Source organism: Sorex fumeus, unplaced genomic scaffold (assembly GCF_029834395.1).
Source record: "Sorex fumeus unplaced genomic scaffold, SorFum_2.1 ptg000169l, whole genome shotgun sequence".
Taxonomy (NCBI): Eukaryota; Metazoa; Chordata; class Mammalia; order Eulipotyphla; family Soricidae; genus Sorex; species Sorex fumeus.
The window spans coordinates 2,136,310-2,160,551 of record NW_026606226.1 but is presented as its reverse complement, the minus strand read 5'-3'; the positions used below and the strand labels follow the sequence as shown (position 1 = coordinate 2,160,551).

General features: G+C 60.7%; 4 protein-coding genes across 5 annotated transcripts in view; 1 reads left to right on the top strand and 3 right to left on the bottom strand.

Annotated features, from left to right (window-relative positions):
* Nucleotides 1-233: 233 nt before the first annotated feature.
* Nucleotides 234-2,712, bottom strand: APOA4 (apolipoprotein A4). Its single transcript, XM_056107694.1, has 3 exons — nucleotides 2,650-2,712; nucleotides 2,314-2,440; nucleotides 234-1,242 (listed from the first exon to the last, which is right to left on the bottom strand). The coding sequence occupies exons 1-3, from the start codon at nucleotides 2,696-2,698 to the stop codon at nucleotides 234-236; spliced, it is 1,185 nt and encodes a 394-aa protein (XP_055963669.1). The 5' UTR covers nucleotides 2,699-2,712.
* A 5,310-nt stretch (nucleotides 2,713-8,022) lies between these two features.
* APOC3 (apolipoprotein C3) lies at nucleotides 8,023-9,848 on the top strand. Its single transcript, XM_056107699.1, has 4 exons — nucleotides 8,023-8,086; nucleotides 8,796-8,863; nucleotides 8,974-9,076; nucleotides 9,640-9,848. The coding sequence occupies exons 2-4, from the start codon at nucleotides 8,809-8,811 to the stop codon at nucleotides 9,761-9,763; spliced, it is 282 nt and encodes a 93-aa protein (XP_055963674.1). The 5' UTR covers nucleotides 8,023-8,086; nucleotides 8,796-8,808; the 3' UTR covers nucleotides 9,764-9,848.
* A 1,851-nt stretch (nucleotides 9,849-11,699) lies between these two features.
* On the bottom strand, nucleotides 11,700-13,452 carry APOA1 (apolipoprotein A1). The gene is made up of 4 exons (XM_056107696.1): nucleotides 13,379-13,452; nucleotides 13,211-13,267; nucleotides 12,932-13,085; nucleotides 11,700-12,350 (listed from the first exon to the last, which is right to left on the bottom strand). Exons 2-4 carry the CDS (start codon nucleotides 13,251-13,253, stop codon nucleotides 11,750-11,752), a joined length of 798 nt encoding a protein of 265 aa, XP_055963671.1. The 5' UTR covers nucleotides 13,254-13,267; nucleotides 13,379-13,452; the 3' UTR covers nucleotides 11,700-11,749.
* Nucleotides 13,453-21,174: 7,722 nt separating this feature from the next.
* Nucleotides 21,175-24,242, bottom strand: part of SIK3 (SIK family kinase 3) — a 187,072-nt gene continuing 184,004 nt past the window's right edge. For both annotated transcript variants that reach the window (XM_056107700.1, XM_056107701.1), the window contains 3 exons: nucleotides 22,254-22,417; nucleotides 21,759-21,891; nucleotides 21,175-21,343 (listed from right to left, as the gene is read on the bottom strand). In XM_056107700.1, coding sequence (XP_055963675.1) covers nucleotides 21,189-21,343; nucleotides 21,759-21,891; nucleotides 22,254-22,417 — 452 coding nt within the window. In that variant the 3' untranslated portion in view covers nucleotides 21,175-21,188. The remainder of the gene's footprint in view (nucleotides 21,344-21,758; nucleotides 21,892-22,253; nucleotides 22,418-24,242) is intronic.

Genomic DNA, 24,242 nt, shown 5'->3' with positions numbered 1-24,242 from the left:
CTCGGTGTCGAGGAGGTGTGGCTCTATGTCGAGGGGGCGTGGTTCAGTGTCAAAGAGGCGTGGCTCAGTGTCGAGGAGGTGTGGCTCTACGTCGAGGGGGCGTGGTCCTGTGTCGAGGGGGCGTGTCTCTGTGTCGAGGGGGCGTGTCTCAGTGTCGAGGAGGCTTGGCTCCGTCTCAAAGGGATGGGCTTCTTCCTCAGTGGGATGGGGTCCCGCCCCAGAGGGGCGGGACTCTACCCCAAAGGGGCCGGCTTCTGCTCCAAAGGGGCCGGTTTCTGCTCCAAAGGGGCCAGGGTCTGGGCCTGCTCCTCGAGGGCCAGGAGCTTGTCCTGGTTCTCCGCCTTGACCGTGTTGAAGAAGGAGTTGACCTTGTCCCGCAGGTCCTTCTCCAGGAAGCTCAGGTGGTCTTCCACGTCCCCCGCGTAGGGGCCCAGCTTCTGCCGGAGCTCCTCCACCTGCTGCACCATCGCTTTGTTGAAGGTCTCGCCATAAGGGGCCACCGTGCGCCGGAACTCCTCCACCTGCTGGTCCACTTGCTTGCTCAGGTCGGCCAGGGACTTCTGCAGCTCCTCGGTGTTGCCCCGCAGCTTCCCCCGCACGTTCTCGGTGAGGGGCTCCAGGCGCTGGCGCAGCTCCTCGGTGCTGGCCGACAGCTTGGCCTGCAGCTGGTCCGCGTTCTTCTTCATCTGGAAGGAGAGGCCCTCCAGCTGGCGGTTGAGCTTCTCCTGCACGTCCTGCGCGAAAGGGGCCAGGCTGCGGCGCAGCTCCTCCACGTTCTGGTCGATCCTCTCCTTGAGCTCGTCCCCGTAGGGCATCAGGTGCCCCTTGAGCTCGTCCACGTTCTGCTTGATCTGCACCTTGAGCTCGTCCGTGTAGGGCGACAGCGAGGCCTGCAGGTTGTCCACGTTGCTGCGCATGGCCGTCTCCACGCGCTGCGCGTAGGCGGTGACGTGGCGCCGCAGCTCCTCGGTCTGCGCGTTCACCTGGGTGCGCAGCTGCTCGGCGTAGGGGCTCAGGCGCTCCTGCAGCACGCGCACGTTGTCCCCGATCTTCTGGCTCACTTCCTGGGCGTGGGGCACCATCCTGGTCCGCAGGTCTTCCAGCTCCTTCCGGATCTCCTCCTTCAGCTTCTGCGAGTCCTTGGTGAGGCGTTCGTGCAGGTTGGTGGCGAAGGGCACCAGCTTCTTCTGCAGGTCATCGGCGTAGGTGTTCACCTCCCCGATTTTGTCCTGGAAGAGGGAGCTGCGGGGAAGGGCGCGGGGGGCCCCGTTAGGCTGGGTGATGCGCACCCAGGATCTCGGGGGAGGGGCCGGGGGAGGCCACCCTGGCGGCGAGGCTCAGGGCTTCCTCCTGGACCTGTGCTCAGGGACCACGCTGGCGGGGCACAGGGGATCATAATGGTTCCTGGCGTTGAAGGGAGGGCCGGGGGTGGTGTTTGACAATGGGCAAGGCACTGTCTCCTTTGGAAGATGGCTGGCGGGCTCTGCAGCCGTGCTCAGGGCTCTGGGGAACACTCCTTTTCTCCCGGATGTGGGGCTGCCTGGGTCTCCAGCTCAGTGCCAGGGTTCAAACGGGGTGCTTTGAGCACACAAAGCCCATACCCCACCGACCCCTGAGCAATGCCTCTCTCTGGGATCTTTTTTTGTTTTTTCCCCTCTCTGGGATCTTGTCATTCACACCCACTGCCAAAGTCGGGGTGTGTGTAGGGGTCCTGCGGCCTCCTTGCTCCTGAGTCCTTCCCCAGGTGGACCAGGATTTGTGAGAATGATGCAATATTCACCAGGTGAGCGCCTTAGAATTCTCTCTCTGGACCTCTGACCCCGTTTGAGTCACAGTAACTGCCTGTGAGGGGACTTCGGACAGTGACCTTCCTTCTTGATCTGGGGAGGGACAGAGTGAGCTAAGCCACGTCCCAGTACAGGTACGCTGGGACACGGAGACTAGTCACCAACAGAGTCCCATCTGTTCCTCCTGACCTGCCCGGCGCAGACCTCCTCCCATGTCCCCCTGTCTGACCTTCCCCAGTGCCAACTTCTCTCCCCGTATTGCAGTGTCTTCACCTTCTGGAACGTGTCAGAGTCCCGCCTCCACCCTTCCCGAGTCTCAGGACTGCCATGTGACTGTCTGTCCCATCCTAGACAGCTAAAGCAGGTCAGCCTGTGCCCCTCTTTGCAGAGGTGGGTCCCAGCTTAGGAAGGGGATGCTTCCGAGTCCTGGGGTGAGTTGGTGGCAGGGCACCGGGGATGCGAGCCATGCGGTGCCGGTGCCTTTCCTGCCCCCCACCCCTGCCGGGGCAAAGTGTCTCCCCCTTACTTGATCTGCTGGGTCAGTTCAGATTTCTGCAGGTGTTCCACTGCCTCTTTGGCGTTGTTGCTTAGCTGGCTGAAGTAGTCCCATACCACGGTGGCCACCTGGTCAGCGCTGACCTCAGCCCGGGCACCTGCCACAGCACAGAGAGTGAGACCCGGGAACATTGAATGGGACAGCCACCAGCCCCGCTCGCCCTCCCTGGAGCAGTGAAAATTCCCACCCTTGCCTGTGGGCCCGGTGCTCTCCCCGGGCATAGAGAGCCAGCAGCTGGGCCCGAGGGGCACCAAACGCTCCCAGGCCCTGCCACCGCGACTCCACCCGAAGGTCCTTCCTACTCACCAGTGATAGCCACCAGGGCCAGGCTCAGGATCACAGCCTTCAGGATCATCCTGGGCTGCTCGGGACAAGTCTCCCGCTACTCTGGAAGCTTCCTCCTGGGTCCTGAGAAGTCTGGACAAGCACACCTGGGCAGCTGTGGGAACTGCCTGGAGCCGGGGCCAGCCGCCACTTAAACCCCCGCCCGGGTTCTCCCCGCCTCCTTCCCAGGTCACTCCACGCTGGAAGGTGACACATTCCCAGGAGGCCTCTTGGACTTTTGTGACCCCGAGACAACGTGGCAGCCGAGAGCGGACGGGGCCCAGCAGAGTGACTTCAGGGCTAGTGCCTCCCCGGGGCGGGGCCCACAGCAACGGGAAAGGCCAGGCCAGGGACACCCCTAGTCTCCCACTGATATTCCAGGAGGCCCCACACCAGGCGGGGGACAAAGGTCACAGCTCCCCTCTCTGCCCGGGGGGCCTTCATCCTCACATCTCTTCCACTCTGTCTCTAAGGTCAGACTTGACACCACACACACACATGGGGAGTGGGTGGGGGTGGGTGGCTGAGGTCCAGAGGCACCCAGGAGTGGGGTGGTGGGGGCTCTGGGTTGGGAACTTCATGCTCAGTGAATCTGGGGTCGGGGCTCCACGTGACCCAGCTCCAAACCCCAGTTTCTCCTTGAGAAAAGCAAGATGTCTGGGGCTGAAATGATAGTATGATGGACACTTGCCTTGGACGGGGCTGATCAGGGTTGAATCCCTGGTACCCTATATAGTCCCTTGAACCCTGTCAGGAGTGACCCCACAGCACAGAGCCAGGAGTAAGCCCTGAGCACCACTAGGCGTGGCAGCCAATCAAAACAAATGATTCAAAACAGCAAGATGTCACTTGTCGGATGAGCCCTCACGGGACCCAGGGGCCTCAGATGTTGCTCGAAATGTTCTTTCCAGGCCTGGATGTGGTTCGCTGGCAGGCTTACTCTCCTGGCACTGCATGATCCTCTGAGCACTGAGCCCAGAGAAATTCCCAGGCGGGGGGGAGGAACAGCCCCCAAACCACCACCACCAATAATAATAACATTCTTGTTTTCCAGGTTTGGGCTAAAGCACAGAGGAGAAAGTCAGACTCTCCTTCTGGGGGAGTGGAGTGACACGGAAGATCAGCCTGAGCCCCCCCTACCAGCTGCCCTTCCAGCTCTCAGGGGTCTCCTGGGGGGTCGGGTGGATGGAGGGTTGTCCCACAACCCAGCCTTCTGGCTTCTCCCAAGGAAACGACCCCACCATCACCAAGGCCGTGCGCCCCCAGGATGACACAGCCTGACAGAGCTGAGGGGGGGAGGTTCTGCTGGCCCCAGCCGCTCGCGTGAACATGGGGTGACGTGCACCCCAGGGTGAGGGCCCAGCACATGGCTCCCCACCCCTGCCAGCAGGACGGGCCACTGTTGGGGGGCTAGAGATCAACTGGGCTCGAAGGCAACTTAATGGGGTCCTGATGCCCGTGCTCTCCTCCCTCTGCAGGGATCCCACACCTGCAGGGACCCCCACATCCTGGCCCTGGTGCTGGGGGCCCCTTCCTCCTGGCAGAGGTGGCCGAGAGCACGGCCCTCACTGAAGACCCTGAATGTCTGGGGCTGCACGTGGGTGACCCCGGTTCCATCCCCGGCACCACACAGGGTCCCCTGAGCACTGTCCAGTGTGTCTCACCCCCCCCAAAACAGCTCAGATCCTGGGGGCTAGAGGTGTTGATCCCTGAACACTCCCCCAAATAAAAAGTTTAGATTCTTGGGTTCTGGGAGCTGGGAGATGGCTCCGAAGGGTAGAGCATGTGCCTCGTATGCAAGAGGCCAAGAGTCAAATCCCTGGAATTACAAGCCACTGTCACCCCCCCCCACCCCCATCCCAAGCACAGAAGGGTCCAGCCCTGGTAGCCCGCAAGCAGTACTAGAGGGGCCAGAGGAGCCAGTGCAGACCTTGGGGGCAAGCTCCCCAGTGCTGCGTCTGGAGTTCTCACTTTCTGTGTGACCCTGGGCAAGTCTCTTGACCTCTCTGAGCTTCCGTGGCCCAGAGAACACAGAGCTGCTGATCTGCCTCTGGCCAGGGAGGCTCCGTGTGTTGGTCCGACTGTGAGTCGCGGGCACCCTCGTCTGGTATTCCCCTACCTCCCTGGCCCTCTGCCTTGCTCCCCCGTTCAGCCAGGACAGCTCAAAGGTCAGTCCTGGGCACTGGGCGCAGCGAGTGGGCCAGTGAGTCACCGATGAGTGGCTGCGGCTTCTTAGAATCACTGTCTGAGCAGCAGGGGTCGAGCTGCATGGCGGGTGCAGAGTCTCCCTGCCCCCCCCCCGCTCCGAGGGGCTGGACCCCCGCGATGGGCAGCATGGGGACTCTGCAGCTCAGGCATTGCTGCTGCCTGTGTGGGCCCACCCTCTCAGTCACAGTGAACTCCCTGTAGGGATGCGGAGTGCTCCAGAGCCCGCAGGCTACTTTCTAGGAATCTGAAAGTGGAAACAGCCGTGTGCTGGGCAGGAAGTCAGCGTCTGATAGCCCAGGCCAGTCGGAATGTGCTGTGTGTGGCCTGCAGTCGGCTTGCTGACACTCTGGGGCGGTGGGAGATGGTGTGGGAGGGGCCCGAGCCAGGGGCCAGTCCCAGACTCACAAGCAGGCAGGGGGTGACCGAGTAAGTCCCTTCCCCTGTTCCCATCTGTGTTCCGCGGGGACCTGTTCCCAGGCTCAGGGGGTACAGACCACACAGACACAGGACACGGAACTCAGCAGAGTCAAGGGGGCAGCTGGCCGCACCCCAGAGCACGGGGCGGGTGGGGGGAGGAGAGGGGACAGCTCACTTGTTTATTCATTGAATTGGACACTGTGTGATTCACTCATTTTTGTGTGGGGTGGGGGCCACGCCTGGCAATGCTCAGGGGTTACACCTGGCTCTGCACTCAGGAATCACTCCTGGCTGTGCTTCAGGGGACCATGTAGGCAACCGGGGTTCGAACATACACTTCTCTCGTTCTCTCTTTCCACATCTTTCCAAATAAGTTTCATTTCATAAAAACTCTCTTACTTCACTTAAAGACAAAAAATTAAAAATTTGGGATTTGAAACCGATTTTGTTGTTGGCTCGGGAGGACACACTGGTGGTGGTGGTGCTCAGCTCTGGCTCCTGGCTCTGTGCTCAGGGTTGACTCCTGACTCTGGACTCAGGGATCACTCCTGGCAGGCTCAAGGACCAGATGGGGTTAGAGGGACTAAATGGGGTATGCTGCATGCAAGGCAAGTGCTCTGCCCACTGTCCTATTTTTCCAGCCCTGATTAAAACTGATTTACACTAAGGTGAGAATGACTGCTATTTCCTCAAGGAACTGTCCTTGAGCCAGGTCTGGTACCAGCTTTATCACCGAGGAGCTCGGAGCACCCGGCCTCCACCCCTCTACGTCTTAAGTTGCTCACCACAGAAATGGGGTTAGTGGGCCCGAGAGATAGTACAGGGGTCAAGGCGCTTGCCTTACATGTGGTCGATGCTGGTTCAATCCCCGGCACTCCCTGGCTCCTGAGCACTACTGAGAGGGACACGGGAGTGACCCCCGAGCACAGACATGGGAGCAACCCCCAGGCATCACAAAGGTGACCAACCTCTCCCCAGCAGATAGAATGGGCTTAGCGACACCGGCTTACAGGAATCTGCCTGGTCACAGAAAGCCAAGTCGCAGCCAAAGGAATGTCTCATGAATGAAAGAAGCCCAAGTCTCTGCTCTAGTTGCAGAATTCAGAATGTGGGCCGGGCCGCTTTGTTGGGTTCACTCCGCGGTTTCTGCGCATGGGACTGCTCTTCCCTTAAGACTGCTGTCTGGGGAAGGGGGCTCCTTGAGCCAGTGATCTGCCCGCCTCCTCCTGGCCCACCCCCCAGCCCCACTCATTCAGACACGTCCTGTCCAGCCCCACGAACGGGAGAGATCCAGCTCCCACCAGGGCCCAGCACAGAGGAGGAAATGTCAGAGGCATCACTGAGAGGAGAGCAAGGATTTCTTTGCTGGGGGCTAAGGGGGCTGCTCTCTGCAGTGCTCGGGAGGAATGCAATCCTGTGTGCCAAGCCTGGGCACCAAGTGGAGGCTTCTCTGACACCAAAGTCTTTGCATCCAGAGTACAAAGCCCCGCCCCAATCTGGCCATGCCGCAGTGGTGTTCAGTACCAGCCAGAGGACACACCGACATCCTAAGGGCCCCAGGCCTCTCCCCAAAGGCAAGCACTACACAGAGGGTCCTGCTGTCTCTCCCCAGCTCACGGGACCTGCCAGCACCTTGGTTCCTTCCACAGCGGCTCAGGCCTGAAGCCCGTGACTGCCGGGGTGTAACTGCCGAGTCCAGAGGTGAACAGGGTGGGGAGGGGACAAGGCTCACAGAGGCCTTTGTCCTTCTCCCACCAACCCTTGCCCTGGGTGCAGCTGACAGAGATTTCAGGGTAACCAGCGGGCAGGAATAAAGTCCAGCCATGGAGGGACTGGGGGAGTGTGCGTACGTGCGTGTGTGTGTGCACGCATGCGCGTGTGTGTGCATGCATGTATGTGTGTGTGCGTTAGTGTGTGTGTGCACATGCAAATGTGTGTGCACACGTGTGTGCGTGCCTTGTGCATGTATGTGCATATGTGTGCATGTGTGCATGCATGTGTGTGCATGCGTGCATGCGTGTGTATGTGTGTATGTGCGTGAATGTGTATGTGTATGTATGTGTGTGGTGCGTGCAGGCATTGTGCGTGTGCATGTGCATGTGTGCATGTGTGTGCATGCATGTGTGTGTATGAGCGTGTGTGCATGTGTGTGTATGCGTGCGTCTGTGTGTGCATGAATGTACATGTGTGCATGTGTGTGTGCGTGTGCGTGTGTGTGTATGCATATGTGTGTGCAAGTGTGTATGTGCGTGCATGTGTGCATGCATGTGTTTGTGTGTGTGTGAGAGGAGAGAGAGAGAGAGAGAGAGAGAGAGAGAGAGAGAGAGAGAGAGAGACCTACTTGTACAAGCCTCTGCCCAGGGTGTTCTGGGGCTTCTGTCCGAACTCCCCCTTCCAACCCACTGTGCTGTTCTCAAGTCTGAGGTCGCCCCAGCATTTCCCACTTGGAGACTTCTGGGGGGGCCTGGTGGCAGGGTGGTTTTGAGGACCAGGTGTAAAAGGTCGAGGTGGACCCTGAGCCCCTGTGGCTCCCTTAAGTCCCTGTCCCATCCCCTGGTCTCTCCCTGGGGTCCCCATCCCTGAGTGCTGGGCCACAGGGATGGCAGTGGGCACCCACCGCGTTTCCCAACTCTCCCTTGGGCCCGGCTGCCTCTGGCCTTCTGGCCCTGGCCTAAGCCAATCAGCGGGCGACCTTTGCCCGGCTCACTGGGCCTCGGTGCCCGCTGCCCAGAGGACAATATAAAACAGGCCCGAGCCCTCTCGTCTGTCTCCCAGTTCATCTGAGCTGCTCCAGGTAATGCCCGGTGGGGAAGGGGGGGCAGGGAGAGAGGAGAGCAGGAGAGGGTGCACAGGGGCGGGTCCCCCCACTGACCCAGCAGCCAAGCCTGGAGAAGCACTTGCTCAAGCCAGGGCAGCCCTGGGGCTGGGTGTCCCCCACCTCGGATTCATACTGAGGGAAACTGAGGCCCACAGAGCGGAGGTCATGCCCTGAGCCCTGGGGGGGGGGGGGTCTCCGAGCTGGGATTAGAAGGGGCTCGAGGTCTGCATACTCCTTTGTTCCGTCTGTCCAGAGCTGGAGGAAGCCTGAGATGCCTTAATTCTACCCCAGAGCTAAACCTTAGCCCAGAAAGGGGTTGGCTGAAGACAGTCGCTCTAGGGGACTACCCCAGCCTCCCCTCCCTCCCTCTGGGCCTGGGTCCTCCTGTGACCACAGCCTTACTCCTCCCCGGTCTGATCTCACATTTTTTTTTTTTTTTTTTGCTTTTTGGGTCATACCCAGAGATGCACAGGGGTTACTCCTGGCTCATGCACTCAGGAATTAATCCTGGCAGTGCTCGGGGGACCATATGGGATGCTGGGAATAGAACCCGGGCTGGTCGCGTGCCAGGCAAACGTTCTACCCGCTGTGCTATCGCTCCAGCCCCTGATCTCACTTCTAAGTTCCCCAGCGAGGCGGGGGGCTGGGGGCCACAGGGTCCCACTCACGGCCCGTGTCGCTGCAGGGACGGAGGTGTCATGCAGCCCCGGGTCCTTCTTCTTGCCGCCCTACTGGCGCTTCTGGCCTGTGCCCGTAAGTAGCTTCAGGGACTTGGGCTGGGGGCCACTGGGAGGTGGTTTGGGGAGGGGTTCTCGTGGCCCTGCCGGGGCCTCCCACCCTCAGCCTTGCTCTCTTCACCCCAGGGGCGCAGGATGATGACGACACATCCCTGCTGGGCTACATGCAGGGCTACGTCCACCACGCACTGACCAGCGTGCAGGACTCCCAAGTGGCTCAGCAGGCCAGGTACTGCCCGCCTCCTGCAGCCCTGGCAGGGGAGTGGAGGGGGTGGAGGGTCGGACTCCGCCCAGGCCACAGCTCCTGGGGCTCTGGTCTGTCTGGGGCTGCTCCTTGGGACGGGGCCCCCTTCACCTCCATGCTCCCATTGGGGAGTCCCTCTGGGCCCACCCTACCCCCACCCTGGGCTGGCCTTTCCGGGCCAGAGACGTCTGCACACAGCCTTGGTCCTCAGAAACGGTGAGGAGTGGGTGGCCCAGGCCAGGACTCAGCGGGGCTGGTGGTTCTGCTGCCTGTCTCCCTCCCTCCAGCACCCCTGCAGAGCCACCAGGCCCCGGGGTGGGGGAGGGGGGTCAGTCCCCTCGAACACCGCGCACGTCTCCCCACTCTCTCCTCTCCTGACTGTCTAGACTGGGGGCCACCCCAACCCGTGGCAACCTGGGATGGATGTGTGTCGGGGCCCCTTCTCCCACCTCCGCCTGGCGTGGCCCCTCCGGGGTCCCTGGGGGGTTGTGGTGGGCGGCCTGGTCCGCAGATGTGCTCTTACCCTCCGCTCTCGATTGCTCCCCCAGGGGCTGGATGTCTGGCGGCCTGAGCTCCCTGCATGGCTACTGGAGCACGCTCAAGGGCAAGTTTACTGGGATCTGGGACTCCACCCCAGAGGCCGAAGCCACGCGGCCCCCTGAGATGGCCTGAGCCACCCTCCAGGGTCCCCCCACCCTGCCATGCCCCGACCTGCTATCCTCCCAATAAAGCCAGATGAGAAGCCGCCCTGTGGGGAGTTCCCAGTGTGCTGTGACTGTTTCTGCGTGAGAATGAGGAGGTGGGGGAAGGCTGCTCTGTGGGGGGCCTAGACCCGGGGCCAGGTCCTGCCCCGGTCCTGCTCGCGGGTGGTGTCCAGTGGAGCCCTGCATGTAAGGGGCAGGCACACTGCCCACTCGTCACTCAGCTCTGGATGGGGGAATCCCAAGAAGAGGCTGGAAATCTCAGTGACTAATGCTCCAGTGCTCTGTGACATGACCGAGCACTTCGGGCCTGACTTGTTGCCCTCGCACCTGGGCACTGAACTGATGGAGCTGGGCTTGGGGACCCTCCCAGCACACCCCAGGGAAGAAGGTCAGGATGGGGGAGCCGCTGGTCTAAGAGACAGCAAACAAGCCTCCATCCGGCTCCCTCGCTGACCTCAGCCTGCTTCTTACCTGGCAGTGGTCGCCAAGGGTTGGCTGGCCGGCCTGAGCTGAGCTGCTGGTCTCCTTGGAACCAGGATGAGAGTTAGGGGAGGGTCAGTGTCCTGAGAACCATGAGTGCACCCCAAGACACCCCAACTAGAGTCCTGAGAGCCCCCCGCCAGCCTTCTGATTCAAAAGGGGGCTCAGCCAAGGGCAGGGCCAGCCGTGAACCCCAGCTCAGCGGGCCGAATCCTGCTCGGTAGACATAGAGTGGAAACTGGGCACAGATACCAGGAGTTCAGGGGCCGAGAGGGGTGCTGGTGGCACCGGATCCAGGGGTCACCTCCGCCTTCTCCCTGGGACCCCCCCATCCCCTGCAGCTTCCCGGACCCACACCCAGAAAATGTCCTCAGTTTAGTCTGGGCTTGTCCTATGAAGTAGCTTGGAGGGGAGCTTGGAATGAAAAAGCCCGTGTTCTCTCCACTGCAGATGGCGGGGATGGAGGAGACCTGAGCAGCCTGTCTCCTCGGCCCAGTGCAGAGTGGGAAGTGGCTGGGCTGTGCTCAGACATGCACATGAGACTGCCTGTGTGTGTGTGCATGCATGTGTGTGCGTGTGCATGCATGTGTGTGCACGCATGCGTGCTTGCGTGTGTGTGTCTGCATGCCTGTTGTGTGTGTGTGTGCATCTTCAGCTGTGCTGCTGCCTCTCGGTCATCATGAATGCTCGGGAGAGGGGGAGCAGACGTGTCTACGCAGGCGGACTCTCTTCTTGCTGAACTTGTCCAAATTCCAGCCTCCCCACCCAGTCCCAGGTCCCAGAGCAGCCGCCTGGGATCTGGTGAAGGCTGCTGGTTCGGCTCTGTGCCAAACCTTGCAAGAAGTAAAAATGTGCGAATGTCCTGCATGTGATGGCAGACTCTATCCTGTCCCAGGCAGGGGCAGGGGGGCGGGCGCTGGTGGAAAGAGGGACCTAGAGCCTGGTGGGTTGGGGGAGCAGCCCTCACTGCTGAGCGGCTGGGAGAGATGTTTGTTCTCTGCCCAGAGGAACCCCTGAGGTCTTCGTACACACCAGTGGTGCTCAGGGTCGCTCCTGGCCAAGCATGGGGCACCATACGCGGCGCAGGGGTTGGCCGCATGCAAGGCAAGTGCCTTAACTGGCCCCTCTGGCCTCACACGGTCCCCATTTCTCCCAGCAACACCGATGTCCCTAACCAGGGCTGCAGTCCTGGGAAGGGGCCACTGCCTCCAGCTGCCCCATCCCCAGCTCTGGCATGGCGTTCTACTGCCTCCGCCCCTTGCTCCAGGCAGGGCAGGGCAGGGTAGGGCAGGGACCATTGATGTGGAACATTCAGGCCCCTGAGAGACCCCCATAGACAAGGCACTGACTAGCAGATGGCCCCATGTCGCGCAGCGAGAAACCCCCATCCCCCCAGCCCTTCCACAAAGAAGAAGCCAGCCGTGTCCCTTTTTGGAAATCTTTATTCTCGGACAGGGGGCCGGGCCGCAGGCGCTCACTGGCTCTCGAGCTGCTTGTGGACCTGGTCCCAGGCGACCGCGGCGCTGGACTTGATGTTCTCCCACACGGGCAGGAGGCCCACCATCAGATCGTCCAGCGCGGGCTTGGTCCTGTCGCGCAGCGCGCTCAGCTGCTCACTGGCCTTGGTGTGGTAGTCGGCCAGGGCGCCGCTGTTCTCCTTGAGGGCCTCCATGCGCTGCACCACGGCCCTGCGCAAGTCGTCGCTGTAGGGCCCCAGCTGCAGGCGCAGCGCCTCCACCTGGGCGCGCAGGCGGTCGCGCAAATTCTCGCCCACGGGCACCAGCTTGGCCTGCCACTCCTGCAGCTTCTGGCGCGTGCCCTCGCGCAGCTCGGCGTTGATGGGCTCCACCTTCTGGCGGTACACCTCCACCTCCTCCTGCACCTTCTTCTGGAACTCTTCCAGGTACGGCTGCACCTTCTCCTTCACTAGGTCCAGGTCCTTGTTCACCGACGCCCTGAGGTCCGCCGTCTCCTTCTCCAGGGTGCTCAGCAGCTCCTGGGCCACGGGGCTCACCTGCTCCTGCAGCTTGCCCAGGCTGCTGCTCATGGTGTCGAAGTTGTCTAGGAGCTTCAGGCTGGGACAGGGAGAGGCGGGGACGCGGAGGTTATTCCCCCTCTCCCCCCCCACCCCGTGGCCCACCATCTGGGCTGCCAGGGGGTTGGTTCCCTGGTGCCAGGGGTTGGGGGTGGGTGCTGGGTCTTGCCTGAACACAGAGCGGGGCCCTTTGTTTGATTTTGGTTTGGGGTTACTCCTGGCTCTGCAACTCGGGAATCACTCCTGGTGGGCTGAGGACCATGGCGGGATGCTGGGGAATCAAACCCGAACCCGGGTTGGCCGCCCGCCAGGCAAACACCCTGCCCGCTGTGCTTTTGCTCTGGCCCATGGAGCGGGGTGCGGGGGTGGGGGAGCTTTTAAAGCCTCTCCCTCTGTGCTCCTGTCCCTGTCTCCTCTCGGAAGACAGTCACCCCTGGCCCTGGAGAAGGAGGTGCTGAGGGGGACCCTGTGGGCGGGGTGGGGGAGGGGGTTATTGCTGTTTCTCCATCTAGATTTCTGGGGGCATCAAAGAGCAGGTGTGGGCCAGCCGCCCTTCCCGCGCCCCTGTGGCCCCACTTCCAGCCAGCAGTCCCCACCCGAGACAGCCCAGACGCCTCTTACTTGAGCTGCTTGGCCAAGCCAGACGCCTCCAGCTGGGCCACTTGGTCTCTGCTGGTGTCCTTGAGGGACTCGGCGTAGACCCCAGCCAGGTCCCGGAAGCGGTCCCAATAGCTCTGGGCGTCATCGAGCTGCAGGAGATGGCGTGCCTGGCTCCCTGGGGGCAGGGACGGACAGAGCAGCTCAGGCCAGCCCCCCCCCCCCGCCCCATCCTCCTGGGATTTAGGAAGCAGCCCTGCCCCCCACCCCCTCCGAGGAGCTCTGGTTGGGGGCGTCACCTACCCGTGAGGAAGAGCACAGCTAAGGTCAGCACTACAGCTTTCATTCTGACGCAGTGACCTAGACAGTGAGGGGCTTGGCTGAGTGGCCTGGCCCTGGAGACCCCTTGTCAGATCCCCCTGCCCCCCAGAGCCGGGCTCGCACAGGCTCCTGGCCGGGAGCAGTTCTTACCTGCAGTGCTCAGCGTCTCGGGTCTCTGAGTGAGCTCCTGCTCCCAGGGGGCCTATTTATGCCTGCAGACAGGAGCGGGCTGGGAGGCCACAGGGCCGGGCCAGGCCTCACTGAAGCTCACTGGTCCTGGCCAGGGGTCGGGGGTGGGTGGGCACTTAGAGTTCAAGGATCAGCACTGTCCCCGGCTGGCCGGGCAAACAGAGTGGGCAAACAGGAAGGTGCCTGGCCTGTGGGGACAGGGGTCAAGGGTTCAGGCGGGGGCGGAGGGGTGGTGCAAGCTCTCGGGGCCAGGCTGGGGCGGCTGTCCCGGGGCCCTTCTTGTTCCGCTTGACCGTGACACCTGCTAGCGTCCACAGAGGCTAGTGGGGGCTTTGGAGGGGAGGAAGCGAGAGAGGCTGGCCACCCTTTCCTGCTGGAGGGCCTTCCTCCCTGCAGCCCGTCCTCCGCATTCCAGTCAGTTTGCACCCCGGCCCCGCCCAGGATCCTCCCACAACCCCCCCCCCCCACCACCACCTTTGCATGGACCCTTGCAAACCCTCCCCATTCCCGGTCCCTAGACTTGACGTCCAGGCCGCTGGTGGCCTCCCAACTCCACAGTTGCAGAGGCTGCATTTCAGAACACATTCGAGAGCTCCAACGGGGGCTTGCCAACTTCTAATACTGCCGTCTAAAAATATCACCACGACCGTCTACCAGCCCTTCAGTTAGGAACCGGGTACTTAACATGAACCAAGTATTTAACATTTAACACCAAAAAGGGCACTGTGGCTTTGGAATAAAAGACCCATATGGTGGCTCGGGAATATTGTCTGCCATGGGGGCAGGGGGAGGGTGGGAAAGGGGGGTATACCGGGGATATTGGGGGTGGGGAACGTGCACTGGTGGAGGGATGCGTGTTTGATCATTGTATGGAGTGATAGCACAGTGGGTAGGGCGTTTGCCTTGCATGCAGCCAACCTTGGTTCGATTCCTCCGCCCCTCTCGGAGAGCCCGGCAAGCTACTGAGAGTATCTCACCCGCACGGCAAAGCCTGGCAAGCTCCCCGTGACATATTCAGTATGCCAAAAACAGTAACAACAGGTCTCACAATTTGTTGTGAGATATTACTGGTGCCCGCTCGAGCAAGTTGATGAACAACGGGAGGACAGTGCTACAGTGATTTTAACTCAGACATGAAAGCTTGTAACTATCTCATGGTGATTCACTTAATCACTTAATCACTTAACTTCCCGTTGATCATCGATTTGCTTGAGCGGATGCCAGTAACATCTCCATTTGTCCTTGTCACGTGCTAGTGTAGCCCAATGGCATCTGTTCGCTCTGGGAACATGAAGGGCCTCAAACCGATCGTTCATGATCTTGACGAAGAAGTCTGACCATCTGGTAGGTGGGCGGCCACACGGTCTTTTGATATCCCGTGGAATCCAATCAGTAGCAGCTCTAGTCCAGCGGTCGTCTTTAAATCTCATTACGTGACCAGCCCATCTGATTTTCGACACCTTGGCAAATGAGACAGCGTCCCTGATTCTTGATTGTCGATGGATGTCAGAACTCCGGATTCTCTCTCTCATTTGAGTGAAACGTGATATTCCAAGCATAGCTCTTTCTATTCTTCTTTGGGAGACCTGAATAGCGTTCTCATCTTGTTTGCGTAGGGCCCAGGTCTCTGAGGCATATGTTAATGCAGGAAGAACAGTGGTGATTCAATAAAATTAAAAAAAAAAAAAAAAAGACATGGCGCTGCCCTGGACGCCTATGTGTCCGGGGGCTTTGTGCGTGGGCCTCCCGGAAGTGAAAACGGAGGCAAGGCCTTGAGGGTCCATGTAGGGTAGGAGGTGGGGGGGTATAAAGGCTTGGAGCAGGCAGGTAGGTGGGAGACCCGAGTTTTCATTTCATTTAGCCTCTCACTCGCCAAGTCTAGGAGAGGGTGGAGCTCTGAGTCTCAAGCACCCCAGAATGTTCAGGCTGAGAACGTGGAGGTCAGCGACTGCTTCCGCCCTGGCCGCCATCGTCCAGAGGACAGTGAAGCTGATGGTGAGGGGGGCATCTGCCCACGGTCGCTGGTCTCCCGGGCAGGCTGGCCTTGAAGTCGAGGTCTTTGCACTTGGCTCTGCCGCAGATGTGTGCCAGCACCATTGATCCAGGAAATTCCCCAGCACTCTGGGCCCCCCTTTGGCCGCTGCCAGACCAGCAGAGTGGCTTGCCTGGCCCTGGGCAAGTTCTAGAAAGTCCTCACCCCGTTGCCACCTGTTCAATGAAGGTCACACCTGTTTGCTTCCGGTGGGGATGTCTAGGCATGGAGGGGCCCAGGAAGTGCTGTTCTGCATCTCAGTCTGCAGGGAGGACCCTTTCTGCATCCTTCCCCACTGCGGGGTCTGCTGTGTGTCATTGCAAGAGCTGGGCCGGAGCAACAGCACGGCAGGTAGTGCTCTGGCCTTGCCAGTGGCCGACCCGACCTGGGTTTGATCCCTGGCATGCTAATATGGTCCCCTGTGCTCTGCCAGGAGGGATCCCTGAGCACAGAGCCAGGAGTAACCTGAGCACTGCCTGGTGTGCCTCCCACCCCAAATAAAAAAAAATATATATATATAATAAGAACCTTGACTTGAGTGACCCGGGATGCCGTTACAATACTGGGGAGACAGAGTGGGCTTTTCTGGATGGAGGCCAAGGGGAGCCCACCTCTGACCACACACAGAGCGCATCTACGTGGGTCCTGCCAGGCCCCACCAGAGCACCGAGGGCCATGGACTGGACTCACTGTTCTGTGGCTGCCAAGGCCACCATCATCGCTCATAAGCCCTTCATTCTCATCCCGAAAATGGGTCTCTGGAAGGAGGCTTCTGAGCTAGCCCACCCAGCCCCGACTCCCGCGGCCAGTCAGAAGCGTGGCTCGAGGCCCGTGGGCACAGCTGCTCAGAGAGAATTGCGGTTCATTTCACAATGTATGTCCAGCGCTGTGCTAGCAGGGCACTTCTTCTGAAGGACTCTGTCCCCTGCGGGGCCTGTCACCTGACAGACACTGCACAGATATTTGCTCAAAGCACGGCACGGGCACACTCCAGGAAGGGTCCCCAGGGTCTGCTGACCACTGGGCTCCGTGTCCTGATCATGCTCGGCTTCTTCTGCGACGGAGTCCACGGACCGCAGAGGAGGGGACTTGTAGCGGGAAGAAGGGAGATGCCCTCCTTCCTGTCCGGCTGTGACCGGAAGTCTTGCCTTCCAGTCAAAGGCATCAATCGTGACTGATCAGATGTGACGCCCACCTGCAGACAAGGTGCAGGGGTGGAACAGGAGTTCAGAAGCCAACCGCAAGCCTGGCCTGGCCCTGGGCTCAATCCCGGGCTCCCACTCATGTCGACGGGAGTCTGGCTCCCAGGGAGGCGCGCCCATCTTCCAAATTCTGGTTCCTGTAGCTGGACTAGGCCGGGGTGGGCAGGAGTGGCAGCCGCAGACCCCCCACCTCCCTGCACTCATCTGATTCCTTGAAGCTCACTCCTGCCAGACAGACAGGCGAGCTGACTTCAGCAGGGAGCGGAGCCTCTGGCAAAAGCTCGGGCCAGGCTGCTGGAAGGGCATGTAGGTGGCACCCGGGGCTTCCTGGCCAGTGACAACACTTGGGCTGCCTCAGGAGAACCCTCTGGAGTAGCCAGAGCAACACTACAGCAAGTAAGGCACTTGCCTTGCACGCGGCTGACCTGGGTTCGATCCCCGGCACCCCCGTGAGATTTTAATTGAATAAAATTAATTGTTTTAAATAATTAAAAGCCAGGAGTAATTCCTGAGCACAGAGCCAGGAGTAACCCCTGAGCATCGCCGGGTGTGACCCAAAAAAGCAAACTAAGAAGACCCCCTGGAGAAGGTTCTCTATTCTAAGCAGGCCCACAGGAGTCCCCCTTCACCACACCTCCAACATGAACTTTCCTCCCCCTGTCGGGCCCTCCTGCCTCGGGTACGTCCCCTGCACCTGCTCTCAGAGAACTGGGATGGAATTGGAGGAAGAGGATGGGAAAAGTCTCGCCCCATCCACTCCTTACTGGGGTTCAGATGGTGGGATGCAGGCACCAGAAGAGACTCAGCCCCTGCTCCTCAAAGCAGCCTCGGGTCACAAGCCAGAGGCGAGCGGCAGCAGCGGGGTGAAGGGGAGACTGGCCTGGCCTAAGGACAGTGGTGGTGGGGTGCAGTGACCGCAGAGGCCAGACACGCAGACGCTGGCCAGCAGGCCACCCTCCCCTGTGTTTCTGACCATGGCCCCACTTCCTTCCAAGCTTGTTTTCCTCCTGCGCCTCCCCCCTCCCACACTTATGCCATTTTCCAACCTGTGATCCCTTGGAATATTTGGAGGACCTCAAAGGGGGGAACCGAGGGCCTCTGGTTGAGAAACACTGAGAAGGAGAATAATTTTTTTTTTCGTTTTGGGTCACCACCCACTGGTGCTCAGGGATCACTCCTGGCTCTGCACTCAGGAATTACTTCTGGCAGTGCTCAGGGGACCATATGGGAGGCCAGGGATTGAACCCGGGTCAGCCAGCTGCATTCAAGGCAAACACCCTACCTGCCGCACTATTGCTCCAGCCCCGAGGAGGAAAATAATTGAAAGCCCAAACAAATGGGCCTCTTCCTTCCCACCCGACTCAGTCAACACGAATGAGCCCTTCTGAGAGGCGAAAAGCGTGCTGGGTGCCGGGGTGCACGTGGGGATACATGTGGGTGTCGAGTGCATGTGGGGTGCACACTGGGTGCTGCGAGCAGAGGGAGCTGACCCGGCTCCTGGAAGTGCCGTGGCTGGTGAGACAGGCCCAGAGGCTACGTGAGACGAAGCCGTGGTCTTCTGCCCACAGGCCCCACCGCCACGTCTAACTCATGTGTGACTGTCCACAAAGACTCAAGGTCTGATGGCAACGTGAATCTGACTTTTTTGGTGTTTTTTTTTTTAATCCTTTTTTCAGTTCAACATAGATGAGAAAGAAAGAAAAATACTTCTGACATTTTCAGAGAACAGAAATAGCAAAGTATATTCATGTACATTCAACATATACTGCGCATATTGGTACTACAATACAAAGCAATGAACTTCTCACAACTGGCTCGCAGGATGGCACGGTTCGGAGGCTCACTGGCTTTCGTCGGGGTGTCGCTGAGGTGGGGGTGATGGGCGCTTCCGGAAGTACAGTACCACATCAACGGGACAGGTGGTGCGCGGTGGCGGGGGGCAGTCAGGGTAGAGGTGGGGTTTGGGGTCAGCAGGCGCCCAGAGAAGTCAACAGTTGCGGTCAGGGTTTCCTTGATAGCCTCCTTCGGCGGCTGAGCTGTTGGGGGTCCCCCAAGTGGGAGGGAGTCGGGGACCTTGGGAAGTTGGGCCAGATCCCGAGAAAGGCTCTTGCACGGCAGGAATCCACTCAGGAATCCGGGTGAGCTGCCTGGGGGAGGCCACACGGGGTCCTCCTTCCTCTGTGCAAATTCACGACCAGGGACCAGGAGGGGCGGGGGGACCTTTGCTCTCCTCTCCCTGGGAAAAGAACCTCGAGCGGAACTTTTTCCCATCTTTCCTCTTTTGAAGATCCGAGGGAGAGAATCCAGACCTGCCACCGCCCCCGGCCCCCGCAGAGAAGACTTTGGTTTCTAACAGGTGACGGGAAGGGAAGTTCGTGCTGGGTCTGCAGGGGCGAAGGGGCCACGAGGCCTGTTATCGGCACAAGCGAGAACTGGGCACAATGACAACGTCTAAATAAAAACCTTTGGAGTGGAAGGCGCGGGTCACACTCCCCACTGTGAATGAGCTGATGAACCATGGCTCTGTCCAACAAAAATTCCGTTTGCTTTTATTTCATGAGAAGAACAATCCTAGCAACATTTACCCAAAATATTTTGTATTATGATGAATTAAAATGGGGGGGGGGCGGGTGGGTGGGCTGAGGAGGTCCAGGGAGGAAGAAGAGGCTGGGTGGACCCCTGTTCTTGCCCGTGGTGGCCAAGAGGCAGAAGAGAAAACGGAGGCAGAGATGCCGGTGAGGGGGCCCACCCCCCTCCCTCTCTCGAGGTACGTGGGGACACACTTCTGGAGTATCAGAGGACGAGGAAAGCCACGCCAGGATGGGGGGGCGGGCGGGGAAGAAGCAGCAGGATGGTTTGGAAGGACCCGAGTTACTGTCACGGTGGCCGGGGTCTGGTTCTTCTGGGACCTCGGCTGGGCCGCTGAGGTGTTGGGTCCAGCAGTAACGGCCTCCCCAAGTTCCAGGCTCGGGTTGGTCTGGGTTTACTCTTGCCCCGGGAAGAGGGGCGGCAGAGCGGGGGGCACGGCTGGTGGGCTCATGGGGGCCGGAGGCGGGGGTGCCTCTGGTCCCTGGGTGCCTATAACGATCTTCTCTGTTGTTTCGCAAAGGGGAAGGGAAGAAGGGAAACCTCCAGGAAGAAAGCGTACCCCGACCCGAGACCGCCCCCCGTCCCAAAGCCATCCACCGAAACGGGCGTTCACGGAAGGGGTCACCGTGGACGTGCTGCTGACTTCCTGGGTGACGTGGTCATAGAGATGGACACGGCAGCCCCCCTCCCCCCACAGCGCCCCAAAGAACAGCGAGCAAGGAGCCAGAGGTGAGGGTGGGGCCGGGGTCTCGTGGGAGGAGAGAAACACGCGGCGGTTTGGCGCGATGTGGCGATACTGTGGTGCTCCAGCCAGTGCCCCGATCCCGAGCCAGATGGACGCACCTGCAACGGAGTGGACAGGGGACGGACACTCAGTTTTTCCTGCCGCTTTTTCGTTTTCTTTTTTTTCCCTTTTTAAAAAAAAAATTCTTTTTGGTTTTGTGGCCACACCTAGCGGTACTCAGGGCTGACTCCTGGCTCTGCACTCGGGCATCACTCCTGGCAGTGCTTGGGGGCCCCTAGGGGACGCCGGGCATGGAGCCCCAGTCGGTGGTGTGTGAGGCAAGTGCCTTGCCTGCTGCACTATCTCTCTGGCCCCTTGGAGGTTTTTTTCCTTTAAAGCAGTGGGGTCACTCTGTCTCGGGCGGTTTATTTCACTTTTTAAAAAATTCTTTATTTGGGGCTGGAGCAATCGTACAGAGGGAAGGGCGTTTGCCTTGCACGTGGCCGACCCAGATTCAATCCTCGGCATCCCATATAGTCCCCTGAGCACTACCAGGAGTAACCCCTGTGCATTGCCAGGTGTGACCCCCCCCCAAAAAAAAAAACACAAACTTTTTTGTTATTTGTTTTTTGGCTTTCAGACCATGTCCAGAGATGCTCGCAGGTTACTCCTGGCTCTGCACTCAGGAATCCCTCCTGGTGGTGCTCTGGGTGGGGTGTGGGGTGCCAGGGACTGACTGGTCACCCCTTTGCAAGGCCAGTGCTCTGCCCACTGAACTATCACACCGGCCCCACCATCGGTGCTTCAGCACATTTGTCCCACTGAGGCTCGAATGTGGACGGCCAGGTTAAAGGTCCACAGACCCCAGCTCCCCACTGTGTTGAGGGGTGAGCCCCGTCATGTCATGCAGCTGTGCTACCCTCGCTGGCCGGAACACACTGCTGTCGACAGACAGACAGACAGACAGACAGACAGACAGATGGGGACTGCACAGACAGGGACGACATGCGTTTCCTGGCTGGGTCCCACCCCTCCTCCTGATGGCCTGCACCGCAGCCCTGGTCCTCGGGAGTTCGTTGATCATCGTCTGCCTCTGACACAGCCTGTTCTCAGGCTGTGTGCGTGTCTGGTCCCCGCAGGGCAGCCAAAGGCCAGCCTGGTTTCTGGAGGCATCTTCCCCGCCGCACGCCCAGGGGGTGGCAAGGGCGGGCATCACTCACCCTGTCACACGCCGGCCTGCTCCATGCTGAAGGAGACCTCGGGGTGCTTGTAGCTAAGCAGGATGCCACTGAGGCACGTGGAGGGGTAGCAGGGGTTCAGGTGCTGGCTGCCCTCTGGCAGGTCGGGGAGCTCAGGGCCTCCGGGGCGGTCCCGGCATTCTGCAGAGGGGAAGACCAAGATGGGAGCGGTGCGGGGGGTGGGGGGGAGGGGCAGGTGGATGAGGGGGAGAAGGAGTGGCCCGGGTGGGGCCCACGCCAGACTCCCCCTTCTCCTGGAGCCTCATTTCCTTTACTCTCCCCCCATCAAGGCGAAACCCCCCCACTGGCTGCAGGAAGCGCCCAGCCCTGTGCTGCCGTCTCCGCTCGCTGGCTGTGGATACCAGCCTGCTGATGGGGCCTGCGGGGGCTCTTGCTTCGTGCCTAGGCGGGTCTGTACCCCCCTTCCCCACGCCCAGCCCAGGGCGCCTGCGCTGTGCCCATACGGGGGAGAGCTCGTGGGGCGGCAGTGCCCAGATGCCCCCTCCCTTGCCTCTCCATTGCTTTTCAGTCCCCGGGGCGGGAGGGCGCCCCTCACCTGCGGCGACCCCTTCCTGGAGCTGTTGGCTCCCCATGAGCGAGGACTGGCTGAGGACCGCGTCGGCCATGCGGGCGGAGCTCAGTGCCTTGCCCGCCACTAGGCTCATGCCCGACAGCGTCTCCAGCTGCACCTGTGGGGAATACAGGGGGGTCGGGGGTGAGGCCGCACCCCCCAGGACAGGATGGCGGGGCCACCCTGCATGGTGCGTGGCTGCACCCTCCCCGGGAAAATCAGCGTCACAGAGCCGGGCGCCCTTGCCCCAAGTTTCAGGGGCGCCAACAAGTCTCGAGTCCCAACTGGGGACAAACTTAACCGCAGGCGCTGCGGGGGGGGGGGGGGGGTGGTCGTGGTACGGGGCGGGGGGCTCATCTGAGATGGGGTGCTCTGCAGGACGGCGGGGGTGCTGGTTGGTTGGTCAGCGGGCCGCGGGTTGGGTTCTGGAGGGGGAGTGGGGTGGGGTCGCAGCCGTGGCCGCGCGTGGCGTGGACTCACGTAGGCGTCGTCGCTGTTCTGGATCGTGTGGTGTCTCTGCAGCGCGCGGGGCCGCGGTGGCTCGCTGGCGCTGCCGTGCGGGTGGTAGCCCGGCCCGTCAGGCTCCGGCAGCTCCATGGCCTGGCCGGGGCCTCTTCTCTCCATGCAGTCCCCCAGGATGGACTCTGGGGAGAGAGCGGAAGGGTCAGATGCCAACCATCTCCCAAGGGGGGTGGGCCTGCCGCTTCCAAGCCCACCCCCACCCCGACACGCATCCCCCGGCACCCCCATGGCACGTGCCTTTGCTGAGCTCGGGGCTCTGCGGGCCGTGCTGAGGCCCCAGGGAGGAGCTTCCGGGCACCCCCTCCCCGCCCTTCGCTCCCGCTGCCCCCTCTCTCTGGCACACTCCTCTGCTGAGTGAAATACGGCTGGCACGTCGGGTTCCGCTTCCCGTCCAGCGTGCCAGCTCTCCTCTGTGGAGCTAATGCCACGGACGGGCAAAACCCTGGACACAGCAGCTTCCTTCCGAGTTCCCTAACCGGCAGGAGCTCTTTGCACTGTCCAAAGCACTGTCCTCCCGTTGTTCATCGATTGCTCGAGCGGGCCCAGTAACGTCTCCATCGTGAGACTCTTTGTTACTGTGTTTGGCATTTCGAATACGTCACGGGTAGCTTGCCAGGCTCTCCGAGAGGGGCGGAGGAATCGCGGAGGAATCGAACCCGGCTCGGCCGACCGGCCACACGCAAGGCAAACGCCCTACCGCTGTGCCATCGCTCCAGCCCAGGAGCAATTAAGGAACCCCGTTATTCCTTACTCCCGGGTCCCATCATCGCCTTGAAGCCTAAAGAGTCGACCTGGGCTGGATCAGAGCGGCATCGGGGAAGGTATTTGTCTTGTATGCCACCGGCCAGGTTCGAACCCCAGCTCCCCATAGGGTCCCCTGAGCACAGAGCCAGGAGCAGGCCCTGGACATCACTGCGTGTGGCCCCCAAATAACAAAACTCAAGCTGGGGGAAGTTGGGCCTGCCGGGACGCTTCCTTTCCAACCCCGCTGCTTCCATGGAACCTGACAGCTGGTGCTTCTGTCACGGCCACTGTGACCCGCCACATCTACCCGTAGGGGATGGAGAGATAGCACCGCAGGGTAGTCCTTGCCTTGAACGTGGCTGACCCGGATAAGGCCCCGAGCCCAGCCAAGGAGGGAGGAGTGAGCACTGCTGGGAGTGGCCCCAAACCAGCTTTGTCCTTCCACAGCCACCAGCCTCCCTGCCAACCTCGACTTCCTACCACTCTCGCCCCCGCCCTGCCATCCTCAGCTCTGGGAGCGGGGGACCCCAGGCCACTGAGTTCAGCCTTCCGACCACCTCCTGTGTCCATGCTCAGGAACCTCCCCTCTCGGGTGGAAACAGCTTGTCTAGTTCAGACGTCAGGAGGCTTCGGTGGCCCCGATGATGCTGTTAGCTCAGCACCACATTTGACTGTGTTCGGATGACGCGACTGTTCCTCCAAGTTCCGTCTCAGCTGCAGGACCGATGCCTCTGGACTTCAAAACCGTCTACGCCTGTGTCTGACACTGTCTCTGCCTGACACTCATGGGTGCCCTGAGGGTGCCTGAGACAGTCTCTGCCTGACCCACGGGTGCCCTAATTCGGGGTTAGAGGGTTGGGGTGCAGCTCAGGAGCACAGCACATGCCTGAGAACTGGGTCTGATCCGCAGATCACAATAAATATGGGGGAAAAAAAGCCTCTCATCTCAGGTGGGGAGATGGCGCAAAGGGCTGGAGCTCGAACACCCCAGATACGCCCCCCCACCCCTGAACATGGATTCCTATCCCGTCAGCAGCCCTCTGGACTGGGCATGGGGGAGGAAGGGGAACGTCCTCCTGGTAGCACGTGGTTGCTGTTCCATGGAGCCTGGGCCGTGAGGCCGGGGGATGGTACCCAATAACGGGGCATTAGCCACGAAGATGGGGGCCCCGGACCCAAGCAGCCACACGGGTTTTGCCAGGG